This window comes from Barbus barbus, assembly GCF_936440315.1.
Source record: "Barbus barbus genome assembly, chromosome: 9".
Lineage (NCBI taxonomy): Eukaryota > Metazoa > Chordata > Actinopteri > Cypriniformes > Cyprinidae > Barbus > Barbus barbus.
In genome coordinates this window covers 29,906,634-29,924,824 of record NC_136737.1, presented here as the reverse complement: position 1 = coordinate 29,924,824, position 18,191 = coordinate 29,906,634, and the positions used below count along the sequence as shown (strand labels likewise).

General features: G+C 36.2%; 1 protein-coding gene across 2 annotated transcripts in view; it reads right to left on the bottom strand.

Annotated features, from left to right (window-relative positions):
- Window positions 1-15,758: 15,758 nt before the first annotated feature.
- Window positions 15,759-18,191, bottom strand: part of LOC306874668 (NLR family CARD domain-containing protein 3-like) — a 16,961-nt gene continuing 14,528 nt past the window's right edge. For both annotated transcript variants that reach the window (XM_079424873.1, XM_079424874.1), the window contains exons 9-10: window positions 16,934-17,107; window positions 15,759-16,849 (exon numbers count right to left, since the gene is read on the bottom strand). In XM_079424873.1, the coding sequence (XP_079280999.1) occupies window positions 16,843-16,849; window positions 16,934-17,107 (181 nt within the window). In that variant the 3' untranslated portion in view covers window positions 15,759-16,842. The remainder of the gene's footprint in view (window positions 16,850-16,933; window positions 17,108-18,191) is intronic.

Below are 18,191 nucleotides of genomic sequence, written 5' to 3'. Positions count from 1 at the left end.
TGCAGTGCTTTGACACAATTTGCATTTGTAAAAAGCGCTATATAAATAAAGGTGACTTGACTTGACTTGACTTGAAGACAGACCTTGTGTGACCGGATGCTCTCCTCCCATGGTTAAGATTAATTATTAAATTCATTACAGCTTGCCGCCGACAAATTTCCTTTTGACGCGTCACTTCCGATCTGGCTATAAATAGCGTATTTCCATTCCTGTCGAGACATACGTCATCTCCGATTGATCCGGGGGTTCCCACTTGCTTCCAACGTGCGGGTGATTTGACTGCGGCTGTACACTGGTTTTCGCGTGCTCCTGAAATGGCGATTTCGTTCGGTAAGCTGTTACTGCAGTAACGTTAAGGTGTGGGAACTGTGTTTGGGTATTAATCTGACGAGTGGGTACGACTTCAGTGTATTTCAGGCATATGTAAATGAGCTTATGTAATGCTGCAGGATCAAAACGAGACCAAGTGATCTAAAAGTGATACGGTTGGGAGTGTTTGATTCTATCGTCGGGTAAGTCTTTATCATAGGAAGTTACGGGTACTGTGTGCTGAGGCATTGATTGGGAAAGAGGGTATGATTTGTTTAGCTCGTTTCAGGTATACGCAAACCAGTTAATGTGGTGCTGTAGGATCAAAACGAGACCAAGCGATCTAAAACGGTTTGTTCCGAGTGACTCAATTTTATCGTCGGGTAAGTCTGTTCCTGATTGGGTTGAGAACATTGGGTATTCATGTGGGTGTTTAAACATTGTGTTTCCCTTTCAAGGTGTTCGAGGTCTTTCCAACAACAGCTTGTCACTGGGACAGTACCCTTAAAAGCACATCTTTGTACCTTATTTACCCCAAAAAGTTTCATAGTTGTACATTAGATTCAAGATTTTTATTCGTCACATACACCATTATACAGAGTATAACCAGCAGTGAAATGTAAGTCAAACGATACAAAAGTCATTACGGTACATATTGGTATTCTAAGGTACTAATATGCACCTTTTTGAGTATAAGTTACAAAGATGTCCTTATAAGGGTACTATTGTTTACATATTTCAGATTGTATTTTGTGTGTGTTGTATGTACAGTATATGGCACACAGTAATGGATACTTGCACATTCACAGACTCCTTTATTCTGTTCTGTTCTGTTATACATTAGTCTGATTAGTGTATGTTAAAAGAAATATCTTATCATAGACAATGCTGTAAATAATCTACGCCCCTGAGGCTTTATACAGTCCAACATCTTCAAATAAATTTACCATCAGCAGAACATTGTAGCTGGGTCAAAGGAAACAAATTTACTCCTGCAGCTCTGAAGAGAGGTTCTGCGTCCTTCAGATCATCTGCTTACTCCTGCAGCTCTAAAGAGAGGTTCTGCGTCCTTCAGCTCATCTGCTTATTCCTGCAGCTTTGAAGAGAGGTTCTGCGTCCTTCAGCTCATCTGATTACTCCTGCAGCTTTGAAGAGAGGTTCTGCGTCCTTCAGCTCATCTGATTACTCCTGCAGCTTTGCTTACTCCTGCAGCTTTGAAGAGAGGTTCTGCGTCCTTCAGCTCATCTGCTTACTCCTGCAGCTCTAAAGAGAGGTTCTGCGTCCTTCAGCTCATCTGCTTACTCCTGCAGCTTTGAAGAGAGGTTCTGCGTCCTTCAGCTCATCTGCTTACTCCTGCAGCTTTGAAGAGAGGTTCTGCGTCCTTCAGCTCATCTACTTACTCCTGCAGCTTTGAAGAGAGGTTCTGCGTCCTTCGGCTCATCTACTTACTCCTGCAGCTTTGAAGAGAGGTTCTGCGTCCTTCAGCTCATCTGCTTACTCCTGCAGCTCTAAAGAGAGGTTCTGCGTCCTTCAGCTCATCTGCTTATTCCTGCAGCTCTGAAGAGAGGTTCTGCGTCCTTCAGCTCATCTGCTTACTCCTGCAGCTTTGAAGAGAGGTTCTGCGTCCTTCAGATCATCTGCTTACTCCTGCAGCTTTGCTTACTCCTGCAGCTTTGAAGAGAGGTTCTGCGTCCTTCAGCTCATCTGCTTACTCCTGCAGCTCTGAAGAGAGGTTCTGCGTCCTTCAGCTCATCTGCTTACTCCTGCAGCTCTGAAGAGAGGTTCTGCGTCCTTCAGCTCATCTGCTTACTCCTGCAGCTCTGAAGAGAGGTTCTGCGTCCTTCAGATCATCTGCTTACTCCTGCAGCTCTGAAGAGAGGTTCTGCGTCCTTCAGCTCATCTGCTTACTCCTGCAGCTCTGAAGAGAGGTTCTGTGTCCTTCAGCTCATCTGCTTAATCCTGCAGCTCTGAAGAGAGGTTCTGTGTCCTTCAGCTCATCTGCTTACTCCTGCAGCTCTGAAGAGAGGTTCTGTGTCCTTCAGCTCATCTGCTTAATCCTGCAGCTCTGAAGAGAGGTTCTGTGTCCTTCAGCTCATCTGCTTACTCTCGATGTCCATGATTATTTTTTGAAAGGCCTCAAAGGTATATTTGAGTCCTTCAGGATATTTTAAGTTCAGTGCATAAATGAGTCCAAACATCAGGGCACAGGCACTTGCAACAGAGGGCAACTCATTTAGTACTTCCACACCGTCAATGACAATGGAAATGTCCAGTGCACGACTAAGAGTATCACTTTCACGGATCACAAAAAATCCCATGGTGGTCTTTTCAAATTCTCTCTCCTCTTCCTCCCTCTGGTCAGCCTAAAAAACATACAAGAACAGAGAGTAATTGAGGGACTGTGAAAAAACAAAAAAAAACAAAACCTTCATCTGAAAATTTATTACAAAATTTAGTTAGCTGTCCTACTATGGAGGTCAATGTAGAGCCCAAACGTCTGTTGCAAACTTTCATTAAAATATCTTCATTTGTGTTCAGTGTAAAAATAAAATGTGTACGGTTTATTACAAGAGTAAAGTGAATGTTCATTTTTGGGTGAAGACGTACTTTTACACTCTCTTTAGCTTTGAAAATGCTTTTAAACACTTGTACAATCAAACGCTCCCATGTGTTGACCATTGTAGACAATCACAGACATATTTGTTGAGTACAGTACCACAATGGCCAATCAGAGGCATTTATCAATCTTCTCAACGGTGTTTGAAATGCATTTTTGGGTGAACCAACCCCTTTTAAAGGAGTAGTTCACATTCAAAATTCTGTCATCATTTACACGCCCTCTTGTCATCTCAAACCTGTATGAATTACTGTCCTCTGCAGAATTTTGAACAATGTTGGTAACAGAGCAGCACAGCCCCCATTCACTATTATTGTATGGACACAAAACCAATGCAAGTGAAGACATGTGTTTGGGCCTTCATGTAAAGCTAACATTATGTGTTAACATTAATCATAAATGAGAGACCATACAAGTAAGCAGAGCGAATACCTTGCGAACACTAGCTTCATAATAAATCATTAAAAATCATCATAATAATAAAGCTTCATAACAACGTTAAGTCCATAAAGCGTCTGAAGCGTGCATGTACTTTATACAGTATCGCACTCCAGCACACCCGAAACAGTCTTAATACTACGTTTCAATATCAATCCATCTCACCTCAAGCAGTTTACTTGTATTATTATTATTTTATTTCCACTCGGTTTAACATCGTGATGAAGGAAACTTGTAAACCTTCTAGCCGAGTTAGAGCCGTCAAACTAGTAATACTAACCGTATGTAAAACAACAGTACAACATAATATTTTATGAAATCATACATGTATAATGTTAATAATACGCCCAAACGTATGCTTAAAATTACTTACCAATTTTCTTGATTCACATTATTTATTTTTTTTTTATTAATGAACAATGAAATATCAGATATAGTTACAATATAATATGACAACATTGAGAATACCAAAGAACACAGGGAACAGCCAGGGGAACAAAACAACAACAACAACAACAACAACAACAAAAAGATAACATAACATCAAGTAATCAAATGAATAAATAAATAAACAAGTACAATATAAAGTAATAATTTTACAGGGGAATTCTGAAAAGGGCACAACACCATAGGGGTTTCCTTGCCTTAGTATTTTCCGATAATGAGAGCGTTTCAAAATATTGTTGTAACTCTCTAACAAACACCTTCAAATGCTGCTTAATATTGGAGAATTTGCATCTGTGGATATGGTACTTGGCTAGGAGAAGTAATACATTTATAAAATAAAACTCTTTCTCAGTATGTTTATCTGTATCCACAAAACCAAACAAAACATCTTTCCAAAACAAAGAAAATTGAGAGTACACAAACTTGCAAAAACTATTCCAAAACGCTTTAGTTTAATTACAGTACAAAAATAAATGTACAATCGGTTCATCTTGAACATTACAAAAGTTGCACATTGTGTTTTTAGGTAACTATTGACTGGGTAGAATCTGTGGATTCATTTGAAAGATACTTCTCTAACTCTGTTCACAATAAGGTATTTATGCGGCAAAAGCCAAACTTTTTTCCAGTTTGCAATATTAATAAAATTACTCCAATAGACAATAACTTATGGTTTGCATACAACTTCCTTCTGAAAAAGAGCACGAATCAGTTTGTTACTCGAGTGTGGTACGAGACAAGCTTTACCCACTGTTGTCTGGAATGGATCATAAAGAGGTGGTACAGAGTTCTATCAAAGTCTCTAAACAGTGTAATGATTCCTGAGGGAACAGCATCAAAGACAATTGCAAATTCTTTGGGTGAAACAGGAAACTTACACTTCTTTAAAAACTCATAATATGACAGAAGAAGACCATTTTCATTAAAAAGTTGTTATACCAGTTCTGAAAAAATAAAGACTTATTTTTATAGAGTATATTACGATTGTTCCAAATAGAAAAAGAGTGTGGAGAGAAATTATGCTTATAAATAAGAGACCAAGCAAGAAGCATTTGCTTGTGGAATGCCGAGAGTTTAACAGGTAATTTTTCAATATTATAATTACATAGAGAAAGAAAATGTAGGCCACCCAGCTGTGAAAAAATATAATTAGGGATTTCACGAGTTCACACTTACGTATATTTAGCACGAGTTACGTAATGCGTATTTGGCGAGTATGGTGATACGTAGTTGGCGTGCTGTCCTGGGGAAGGGCTCTGAGCTCGGGAAGGGCCCGAACCCAGAGTATCCCCCCGTGGTATGGTGAGAACTTAGTGATATTGGTGGAGAAGGGGTGGTGGAGGGATGCTGATAGACCGTCAGATGAGTGGAGGTATGTCAGCTGTATTTATGTCCGTGAGTTGATTGACTGATTGCGTACCACTTGTGTTTAATTAGGCTAAGTATCTGACGTGCTCCTCCCGAACTTTGTTAATAAAACATCATATAATTCCAAATCGACGAGGGACATTTTAAGAAGTGTTTGATCCAATTAACTTTAAAAGTGTAATTTAGAGTATTAAAATCTAGAAAATTCAGTCCTCCATTTTCATACGAGTTCATCACAACTGTTTTCTTAATATAATGATTACGATTCCTCCAAACAAAATTACATAACAGATTATCTATCATTTTACAAATTTTAATTTCCAAATGTAAAGCCAAAGCTGCATACGTCAATCTAGACAAACCTTCAGCTTTAGTAAGTAATACCCTTCCTTTTAAAGAAATATTCATTTGAAGCCACTGATTAAGTTTTCTACGGGTTTTTTCAATAATTGGGATAAAATTATCATTACAGTGTGTAGATTCATTTTTGGTTATAATAATTCCTAAAGAAACTACTTTTTCTTTAATCTGAATATTACAAATTGATGAAACGGTACAATCCATAATAGACAGTAATTCACATTTAGAAATATTCAGGTGTAAACCAGCTGCTTTGGAGAACGCATCTATTACTCCTAAAGCTACTGATCACTATTTTTCAAGAAGAGAGTAGTGTCATCCGCCAACTGACTGATGATCACTTCTCTCCTGCAATAGAGATCCTGTAAGATTACTTTGCTTAACATGGTCTGCTAATAGCTGCGCAGCCAATAAAAATAAATAAGGAGAAATGGGACAACCTTGACGTATACCCCTTTTAATATCAAATCTAGATGAAGTGCCATGCTTCAGTTTAACTGAGCTGTTAGCATTACAATATAAAGTTCTAATTACATTACAAAAAAGGACCAAAACCAGACCTTTTAAGACTAAGAAAAATAAAATTATGTTCAAGAGTGTCAAATGCTTTGTAGAAATCCCAAAATAAAATAAAGCTTTGATCAGAAATCCGATGGGAATAATCAAGAATATCCGAAACTAGTCTAATATTATTGGCAATGTGTCTATCCTTCATGAATCCTGACTGTGTTGGATCAATAATTGAGCCTAGAACAGCTTTAAATCTCCCAGAAAAAACCGTAGCCAGTATTTTATAATCATTATTTAATAGACATATTGGTCGCCAATTAGCAATAAATAGCAAATCTTTCTTTGACTTTTGAATAAGTGTGATATTATGCGTTGTGGGTTTGTCACAAGAAATCTTTTCTTCTGTTAAAATATTCTTAGAGTCTTTTAAACATTAAAAAAATGAGGATGTAAATTGTTCTGAGAAATCTGAAGTGTATAACTTACTGTAAAACATAGAGCAAAATTTGGAAATCAACTTAGAGTCAGAGGTAATCATACAATCAATATTAAGTTGATGTATAGTATTGTGATTTGCACGCTGTTTTTCCAATCGGAAGAAATAAGAGGAATTGTGCTCGTCCTCCTCAAGCACTTCTTCCAGAGCGAACGAATGCACCCTCAGCTTTCCTTCTATAAATCTCCTCTAATTTGTTCTGTGAATCTGTTCATTTAAGCTGATCTTCTTCTGTAAAATTATCTCTATAATGGAGGAAATGTGCGCTATTATATTGTCTTCCTCTACCCTCCTAGCCCTTACACACATATTACCATAAGATTTTGCACATTCGTATTTAAATAACTCCTAGTTTTTACAGAAAGACTGTTCTATAGTTGCTTTCTCTAAAAAATATTCAAGTAAACGATTAATTTCTGTTTTAACATGTTTGATTTTTAGAAGTGAGCTATTAAGCTTCCAATAGGATGTTCTGGCTGTTTCTCTCTCAGTTGCACATATATTAATTCGTATTAAAGTTGCTTTATGATCGGTTAACGGGGTGGGATGAGTAGAAATAGAAATGTCCTCTTGATTAAAATCCTTTGATACTAACCAGTAATCGATGCAATTTTGGCCACTATCCCCTTTGAAGTAGTGTCCTTGTCCAGTGATACACAGCTCCCAGTGCTTCTGCTTCAGTTGAAACGCTCTCTGGATCATGTCTTATTTAAGAGGATCTAGGCATATCCAGCGTGCTCCAATGTGACAACGCAAACGCTCACAGCAAAGTTTTTCTTTATGTAGTGCAGCTTTCTAGTGCTCTTTTAGTTATCATATTGTGTTAATGCATTTCAGGAGAGACATTAAATGCAGACAAGTGGATGATGTCCATGGAAGGAACGATTGTGACGGGCAGTGATGCCGGTAACGCGTTACTTAGTAGCGCGTTACTCTAATATGACCAATTTTTCCAGTAACGACTAATCTAACGCGTTACTATTTCCATACCAGTAATCAAATTAAAGTTACTTGTCCAAGCCACTGTGCGTTACTATTTCTTTAATATTATGTATGTACACAGTAAAAAGCTATACTGTGAAGGTGTTCTACTAACCTGTACTTTATAAGCTGATACAGATGTTATTGATTGTTTACACTGTCCAGCTCATTGCTACTGTTTGGAGAGGGCAATGATTTAATAAATGTTGGAAATTGATATAGTAGCAACTAATTATTTGAAGCCGTTTACACTTCCAAAACAAAGAAAGGGCAAATTGGTCAAAATTAATAAATCAGAAGACATTAACTAGTATTTTACCTATTTTAATTAAGTCTAATGTGTATAATATGCTGATATTTTTTACATTGATTGTACTCAATGTATTGTCTTTTTCTGAAAATGCTACTTAATATTTTTGCATACATTGAAATGAATATTATTATGTTGTCCTTACTCAAAATATCAGTTAGTTTACTAAACTTGCAAAAAGTATTTGGGAAATGTAGTGTTAATTTTGAGTTCGATCCAAGTAACTGAGAAGCCTGAGTTTAGGGTTGGCAGCGGTGCAGTTCCTCTGTAGCAGTTTCTCATTGAGAACAATCTTCAGAGTACTTTCACAGAGACTCAGTCTTCTCAAGATCATAATCATCAGAGTCTGAGAGGTGCTTTTCTACTCTGAAGAGGATCTTTTCTAAGAAATACAATGACCCAGGATCACCTTAATGCTCTGGCAATGCTTTCTATTGAGAAGAAACTGCTCAAAGACATTCCTGACTTCAATAAGAAAGTAGCAAGCTTATTATAGCTTTCAATTTTTAAATTTGTTTGATTTTAATATCGTTTTCAAATTTGCTAAGAAATTCAGTTTAGTTTTTATTAGTTTCATTAGTATTTTTGTTAGTTTTAGTTTAGTTTGTATTTTGTGAGCACATTTTTATTTAGTTTTTATATAGTTTAGTTTCAGTTTTAATGAAAGTTTAGCAGAATCAACAGATCAAGGCCAAAGAAAGACTTGGCATAATTTAACCTTAGTGAGGAAAACGTTTAGTGACTAAATGCTGAGAATAACCAGCTTTCCATCTAAAAATATTTAGCGCTTTAAAATATTTATGATATAGCTGATGGAAATGACAATTAAATTTCTCATGTGTGACAAAATCTATTTCCGTTTAACTTTAGCGCATAAATTATTGATACTTCAAATGTCGCAAAAATTATTTTGGAAACAGTTTTTGTGGAGAAAAGGGGCTTTAATGCAAATAAATGTGGAGTCACATGACAGAATTAGCCTATAGGCAGCTCGTGTTCATGGTGTTGCTCTCGTTAAAGCACCGTTTCCCTGTAGTTCAAAAGCGCATTAAATCATATTCATATTATTAAACTGTATCTCAAATTATTTTATACATGGTAAGAAAAAGACCTCTCAAACATACTTATCTTAATTTGGTGTTAGTAGCTAGCCTACGTTTACATGATTATTATAAATGTTATTTTTTACAGTGCACTGTTCAGTTTAAATAGCCTGTAGTCCGTGCCTTTCAGCTTGACCACCATACCCCCGTCATATTATGCCAAGCACATTTAGTTTTACATGAACCTGAAGTATTTAAATTAATTAGTTTTGGCTTGTTAGGTTCTTATATTTTTATTCTTGAGGGGAGTGAGGGGGAAAAATATTTGTTCATGTTTCTTCAATATGTTTTTCTGACTGTATTTTATTATGACATGAACAGGCTGTGTTGTGGAGGCTATGCTTAACTGCACGCGAGGCGCCGGCAAGATCGCCTGCGGGTTATTTGTTTATTTTTTTTTCCCTGGAAACAACTTGCACTAGTATACTCCTTCATTTGTGGTCATATAAGAGTAAGACATTATTCAAAACTATTCAGAATATTTATTTTATTTGTGTACGTTCACAATAAAAAACAAAACGTACTTCGTTCTGCATATAGGCTGCTAATTGTTGCAGTTTTTTTTTTCTTTTGTTTATTTAGTAAAATATATTTTGCATATGGGCCTGTTTCTTTTATATATAAAAGCTTATGTTTTTCTCCGTTCGCAGAAGCGCTGCAGGTGCGTGAATCCTCACGTTTGTGCTGCTTTTTGCGTGAATAAAATAAATCCCTGGAAAACAAATTTAGGTATTTGTCATGGGTCAAGCCACCTATCAATTAAAATGTTATTTAATTGTAATTTAACATAATCTTGTCGGTTAAGGGTTAATATGGCTTACCGTCGGTTAGGAGAAATAAAATAACTGAATGAATATTCATATTTCCTATAAACCTTAATCATTAAAATATAATAATACAACTGCAACTATTTATGATCATTGCTTGAATATCAACAGTGGCCTATCTAACTAGTCTATAACAAAATACAAAGAAAAACTAACAAAAAAACTCATGACACTGAAAAATTATTTGATGTAGGCCTATACAATATAGCCTTTTTGTTGTTTCAAATGGATGAAGAACAGCTAGCCTAGCCTATAATTTACGCAATAGGATAAATTATGTATGGAAACAGCTCAAGGGCAACGTTTTTTGGCGATACACCAAAACTTATGCGACCATTAGTTTTTTTTTAGGGATGACGTCATGACGCACACCATTTTATCTGTAAAAGGCCAGTTAGATGGAAACCGGCTGTAGACAGCAAATTTCACAAAGTTTTTTTAACGCATATCTCTTTGTCGATAACAAAACAGCGCAAAATCTGGATGGAAACTTGATTATTGAGAGACGGTAAAAGTATAAATAAACACCAAAGGAAGTAAGCCTTTTTACTAAATAAATCTACACAAGTTGAGCTTAATGTCATATATAATGCTGTGTTGAGATATTTAATATGACAATAAAAGTAGCCTAATTTGGTTATATGTCTTTTTTCTTTAATCATAATCATGATATTGTAACTGTCTTGTCTTGCGCACTTTTCCGTGAATATCTGCGCATAAATCATAACTGGGACTAATGCAATTCAATAATAACGGCAATCATAGGCCTATTTAAAGGCTCACATCTGAATGTGTTATTTTCTTTAATAATTTGAATAATTATAAGTGTGTATGATGTGATTTAGCCTATATTTATTTGATGTACAGTTGGGCAGTGATCACAAGATGCTAGAGCAAGTTTAGTATTGTTTACAGAAAGGTGCTTTCTCATCTTTTCTTCTGTTAATTATCATGTTTGTGTCTGTTTTTCTTCAAAGCACCAACTTGCCTAATGTTGGTTTGATTGCTTGTGTTAGATGAGAAAATAAATAAGTTTGTCTTCCTGATGTAGTAGATTAATGGGTCTTTATGTCTAATGGATCTGGTCTGGTACAGAAATAAATATATAGTGCTGCTGTGGGATAACGGGTCGGTGTTGTGTAAGTACTGCTGGTGCAGGACTCTGCTTTTACAGATATTTCCCTAAACCACCACACAGCTCATATATATATCAGCCAAGGGGGGAGAACTTAATGATTACCAAAACCATTATTTATTTTTCTTCATTATTATTTTATTTCAGTTAGTTTTTCAATAACTGTTGTTGTTTCGTTTTAGTTTTTCAAATATTTTGACATTTTTATTTTATTTCAGTTTACGAAACTGTATTTTCATCAATCGTCTTCGTTTTAGTTTTCATTTACGAAAATAACCTTGGAAAGTAGTTTAGTTTAGTATATTTTGCACAAGGGTAAATAGAAACAATAAAAACACGATAAACAAACAAAATAAATATATAATAAATCCATATACTGTGCAGGGAGAGGCAGAAAACCCAAAGAGCTGGTTTAGAGCCTCCACCTAAACAATGAAAAACAATTCAACTCATAAAACTACATTACAATAACAAATATAGAGATACAAATTACAATATATGTTGAAAAAAAGAAAGAAAAACTGAATATATTCAAAATAAACCATCTATGGTACATAAAATACAAGATAAATGATTACAAAGCAGCATTTAAATGATCTTTTATTCAATGTTGGTCTACATACATAGCCTACAGGAGACAAGTGTTTTTGAAAAAAATATAAATAAATGATCATTAAACATTTAATTAGTGAAAACTTAAAAACTTAATTATATACATATTTGGATCAAACGGACAATGTAATGGTACATGATCTACTGTAGCCTATATATTCAGGTTTTCATACAGGAGATGGAGTGATATATATGTTGTTGTGAATTTATATATAAAGTTACATTCAGATATGAACCATATTCAGCCCATCAGACTTACAGTGTAATCATATGGACCATCAATGAAATATTTAATATTTATTTATGCTTTAGTATTCACTATTGGTTGTCATACAGCTACAGAACAGTGTCCTACAAAGCATTTTATAAAGACAAACACAATTAACCCCTTTCTAAAATTACAAGAGCCATTTAGCCATCGGAGAAGAAAAAGACCACTTTTTTGTGTACAACAATCTTATTAACACCATTTATTAAAAACATGAACTAGGATGACTCCCGTTGATGACTCTCTTTTAATTGTTGTTCAGTCCTCCTGTCAAAATGCTCCACTCACTCGTAAAAAACTAAGGCTGGATAGTTGTAGAAAGAAATGGTTATTTGTGAATAATGGCAGGATGTCATGTTTGACAACATTTCCCTTTATAGTATCCTTACAGTACCTTATGTAAATGACAGGTCCTCGCAGACATTTCTCCTCAGCCTCCAGGATGGACAGATTTTCCACAAAAGCCAGGCACAGATAATGGACTACCAGAGAAAGAACTGAGATTGATCACACATCCCAAGTAGCCAAGTATCATTTCACATGTTTAGCTGTTTACAACAAAATGAAGTGTCTCTTCTATAATAACCACAAAAAACATTGTTTTTAGAGCAATGGTCTCACATTATGGATAAACTATTTGACATTTAAAACAATGTGAATGTGACATAATGCAGAGCTCAGCTAACACATGAGACCACCTCTGGAAGAAGTGCATTCAGATGAATTTGATCTGGTCACTGTGGGTGTGCTGTCCAGAACTGAAGTCAGGTGAGAGTGGATTGCATCAGTCTGCTCCTGATCTTCAGTGTATATCGGCACAGGTGACTCGGAGGAATGCTTGGAAACAGTGTAAAGCCACTTTGAATTATTTTGGCCACTGCCTTGCCTTTCAAAAGAAAGAAAACATTTTAATTTGCTGACCCCCCAATACGACAACTCAGTAAACATTAAACAGGCAGATTACTAATTTAAAATGTTTTAATTTCATTTAAATTGTTTGAATGTTGGTTATCAAGAATAGAAATGTAAGTATTGCCATGTGGGAATTTGACTAAGGTGATTATGAAAACAATGACGAGGCATGATTGATTGATGGCTTATGACTATACAGATGATTTATTGCATGTTTCATCTGTGCTGTGTTGCTGTGTTTGGTCAGTTATTTCCATTGGCAAGGAAGAGACTTCAAGAAAGAAACAAACTGAGATGATCAGAAACTAGCACACATACCCCTCTGTCTCAAACTGCTCAATAAGACTCTGATTGCAGGAATGTCAAGCTAACAGAAATGGAAATGTTACAGCATTAGTATTCAGATCTTATTGTTAGGATGTAATAGTCACCTATTTCTGCCTTTATGTACAGCTTTTTGAGGTGATGATAAACATGCTTTGTTGTATTGTTTCTCCTTTTCACATGAAAAAAAAGCTAACTGTTGTATCAGATGCCTGTGGTGTAATCACGGACTATTATATGGACTTTTATTTGTTTTTGTTTTGTCCTCTCGTCATGGTTATGTCATGCAATATGGTTTTAAGGAGGAGGGGAAGTGACGTCGAGAGGGGACTCCGGAGTTCAAACGGGGAAGCGGTCTGAGTTTAGCGGGCTCTGTGTAGTAGTTGCATGAAGAATTCATCAAAGGGACTAATACCCTATCGTTTTGGGATTACAAATCAATGGTTTTCTGGACTACCACAGCTTCCCATCGGCTAAACAGACTGTGGCGAGATTGCGTAAGTCCACGGGGATATATTGACTGCGGCTTCTCGTCACGCTTCTCCTTATATTTTTGGTTTTGTGTCTTTTTCTTCTCGCGGAGGACATTGTAGTTCCGTACGGACAATTTATGTCACTTGAATGAAAATTCGGTCTGCTGGCCAGGACATTGGCACAGTGGGACATTGGGGTTTTGAGGGTTAAATGTGTGTGGATGATTTGAGAATGTTTGTTTGCTGTGTCCGAGTGCGGCCGTGCCTCCAGCTGTGGAAAAAGCGCATGTTGTTGCCCGTTTGGGTATTATAATGTGTATATCTCTCAATACACTTGGTTTAACTTGTGTTTCATGGTTTTTTCGTTAATATATAATTAATTCAAGTCTACATACATGTAGATTTTATTCTATATTTTTTTCTTTAGTGTTTATTTAACGAAAGTAAGCTGTTACTGGTTTTATTTATATCAGTAGGTATCAGATCCGCCCGTTACCTTATGTTTTGCGTGCAGTACTTTTCTCTTGCTTTGATAGTGTAAGGGAAATTGTTACAAGGACTCAATGACCAGCAATAAAGTACAACAACTTTCTAGCAACCTTTTAATGAAGAAAGCAGAAAAGCTCAGCTGAGGGAGATTGACTGGAGGGTTCAGCCCGGTGTAGAGGGCATGCTGTTGACGTTATATGACATAGGAACGTGGCAATCGTCCCTTAGCTGTGGACCTAAAGATGTCTCTGTGCTGGTCATCTCCAAACCCAGGCTTTGATGACTATACAGGGAGACTAGAAGGAGGGTCTCTCTTCAGAGCGGCTTCTGTATCTATAGAGATGCATATAAAAGTGTTATGACAATCCATTTCACATTTGCATTATCTTTGCCTTATTATATTGGCACCATGTCAAATCTTACACATAACAGATAATGATCTGTGTTCATGCAGGGAACACAAGGGCATCCTTCATGAAAGCATTATCCTAAAAAACACACATAACACCAATAAAGAATACCTTTTATTTGACTTCTGACTTCTGGTAGATGTCAAATAGTATGATTTATGTATTCAATACTCACTGGAGAGTGGGTTAGAGGATTGTGGCAATAACAAGCATGTTGGCAGTGTCCATGTCTTTGCTCTGTGAGAATAAAAGGAAAAATTAAGCAGACTACCACTTGCCCTTCAAATATGAAATGAAGAAGTACAGAAGATAAACTACAGCTGATATAAAATAATGTGAAAAAGATTTATACATGTGCTCAAACCTCTTCAGACGAGTTTCCAATCTGCAAGAGATAATAATCAAAACAGCTAGCAAACACACAAAAGTCAAAGCTCTTTCTTTAAACAAAGAAAACAAACAGCATAACGTTACCTGCAAATGTTACTATTTACCTGACCCTCAATAAGTACATTTTATCTATTAACATATTAAAAACTAATTGACATCAACTCTTAGCAAATCATTTAACTTTAAACGTTGCACAACTGCTGAACAATAATAATTTTATTGATTATTTGACATACCTCTTATTCGTGTCGCTTCTAGACTCTGTTCTGAGGCCCATACTGTACAGCCTCCCCCTGCTGGACCCTACAGGACCCTACTGGAAGCATCAGGAACAACAGGGGCGTGAAACTGCCTGCTCCAGGTCTGCAGCCCCCCCCTACAGAAAATGTGGAGCAGATGCGATCTGCGGTCGGTCGACAGGCGGCGCTAAATCACGGGTTCAGTAGCCACTCGCTAACGAGTCGTTCTTTTGAGTGATTCAGTTGAACCGATTCGCGAACCGTTCGTACAGTACTGTATTGTTTATAAGAGAGAACATCTGTTTAGGAATAAACCTGTAGGGTCAGCCACATGCTTGAACTTATTACCATAAACAATGCAACATTTGACAATATAATAGGCCTATCAAGAATAAATCAGTTATTTCTTCTGCACTGGAAGCTGTCGTCTAATTCCTTGTGTGTGTAAACATAGTTGATAATAAAGCTCTTTCTGACTTCTGAAGAAAATATGGACGCTGTAGCATTTATAAGGAAAAACACAATTAGACTCTCAGACAATATTAGATCAGTGATGGAATCAAATGGTAAAACATACATTAGCATACATTCTGAAAAACACACAACATACTAATTTATAAAAGTTGAAACATAATGCTAAAAGTAGTGTAACCAGATAAATATAAATAGAAAATGTATATTTATATATCTATTTTTTTTAAATATGAAAAAATGAAAATTATAAGCAAAATGTTCTTTTTCACTCATACGCAGTATTTATGACCATCATGGGGCAAAGTGATGGGTAAACCCAAGGCCCTCTCATAGGCCCCTTATCATGTGCATGTGTGTGTTTGGTCTGTAACAGATGGTAGGGATGTAAATGATGGGTTAAGTGTGGTGTGTTTGAGCGCTAACGGTGTGTGTGCACCCACAGCTCCTTAGCAGGTAAGAAAACTGAAACAATAAGGATGTATGTAAAGCAGTGCTGCTCTGTCACACAGCCTGTGCAATAAGTTGGTCATTTTATGCAATAGAGCAAAATAAGCTGATTTGTGTACAGAGTAACAACAGGTTAATTAAGGTCAACTCATATTGTAGGATGCTCTACCATGTCATGTACATCTTACCATGTATTAACAATATACAACATTTTCATGAAGATAGCAAAAAAAAAAAAAATCCATCCATCTTCACTGTAAAAAATTGCCAGGAATTTACAGGATTAAAGAGTAGTATTTTACAATATATTACTGTATTCAGAAATGTATTGTGAAATCAAAGCATGCTGGGTAATTTTCTTACAAATGACTGAATGAACAGCAGAATGATGCTAACATCACAGTACTTTACTGCTCTTGTTTTACTGTGAATTCAATTTATAAAGTTGTCTTGAACTGTTGTCTTTGACCTTGCATATTCATATTCAAAACAAAACTCTACAGCATGATTTATTCATGCTGCATTACATGCTGGGAACCTTCATACATATGCACAGCACAAAACACAGTATGATGCTGTTTGTTTACAAGAAATTACTGAGAGTGCAGTTCAATACAAGAGAAGTCCCACTGTGAAATTACTGTGAAAGTAATGCAGTTATTAACCTGGAATATACTGTACTTTCACACTAAATTATTACAGTGCAGTTAGTATGTCCAATCTAATTATTTAAACAAATGTTCCCATGAGACTGGAAAAGCATGTAGGCTGAATAAAAATGAATAACAAAATCCTTCACATATGAAACTGCTGGATCAGTATCAGTATTAATGTCCAGGTGACAGTCTTGTTCAGGACGTGTTGTTTTGATTCACTTGTTTGGAGCTTGTGGAGTTTCCTCTGTTAAATACTGTACAATAGAGAGAAAGATAAAATACACTAAGATCTGCTTTAATACAAGATAATAAATTACATCATTGAATCAATAACTTACTGTAGTTTCTGTAGTTTACAGCGTGGATCCTCCAGTAGAGCAGAGAGCAGCTTCACTCCTGAGTCTCCTGGATTATTAAATCTCAGATCCAGTTCAGTCAGGTGTGAGGGGTTTGATCTCAGAGCTGAACTCAGAGCAGCACAGCCTTCCTCTCCAATACTGCAGTTAAACAGCCTGCAGAGAGTGAAGAACATGAATGATCTCTGGGATTGGGTTTCAGCTTTAGGGTGAGAGTGTGTTTGTATGAGCTCTGCTTTTCTCTCTCACACCAGGATCGGTGCTATAGAGATTTTATCTTGCCAGCAGCTGAGACATTAATTTAACTCACTCTACATGATTCCTGATTGTGATGCTGAACTAGTTCATCGTTTTCACTCCTCAAACCGTTTGTAGTACTATACAGGTGATAATGTTAAAATAAGAGTAACATTATAGTGTAACTATGATATATAAGTCTTGTAAGGATCACTAATCGGCTCAATGATGAAATCCAGTGGCGTGGATGAAGGTATAATGTGTGAAGGACTACTACTCGTGCTTTAATCTAACTCCAATTTTCAAGTGATCATTACATTTAGAATGTGTTTCTAATTAGTAACTAATCACAAATATTGGTTAGTTTAAATGGAGATATTTTATTATTCTGTACATCCTATATTTTCAATTATTCATTCATCAGGGACTCGATGTTGTGTTTGAGTCTCACTCCGACCGGAGGTCATGAATCTCACGATCACAAACTCTCCAGTCTCAACTTACTCAGAGGATGCAAGGATAACCACAATATATATATATATATATATATATATATATATATATATATATATATATATATATATATATTGTGCTTAATAGCCTGTTTATTAGCCTGTGTCTAATAACATATACATTTTTGTTTTGTTCCTTTAGATTCACAACACATTGCTACAACTCCTGCAGCAAACCGTAACAAGAGGAAACTACAACAGATTTATGCTAACACTAGTCTGTCTTATGATTTAGTTCTCTAGACTTGGGAAGTGATTAATAAAGAGGAATCTGTCTGTTCAGTTCATGAATGAGGTGTCAAATCGACCGGATCATTGAGGAGAGGAGTGCTGTATCTTTTCTAAGTGATCGGACCTACGATGTTCACACAGCGGACGAAAAAACAGACAAAAAAATCCCATTGACTTACAATGACGGAATGTTCATGAATTTGAATCTCAACTGTCACTTTCACACACACACACACACACACACACACACACACACACAC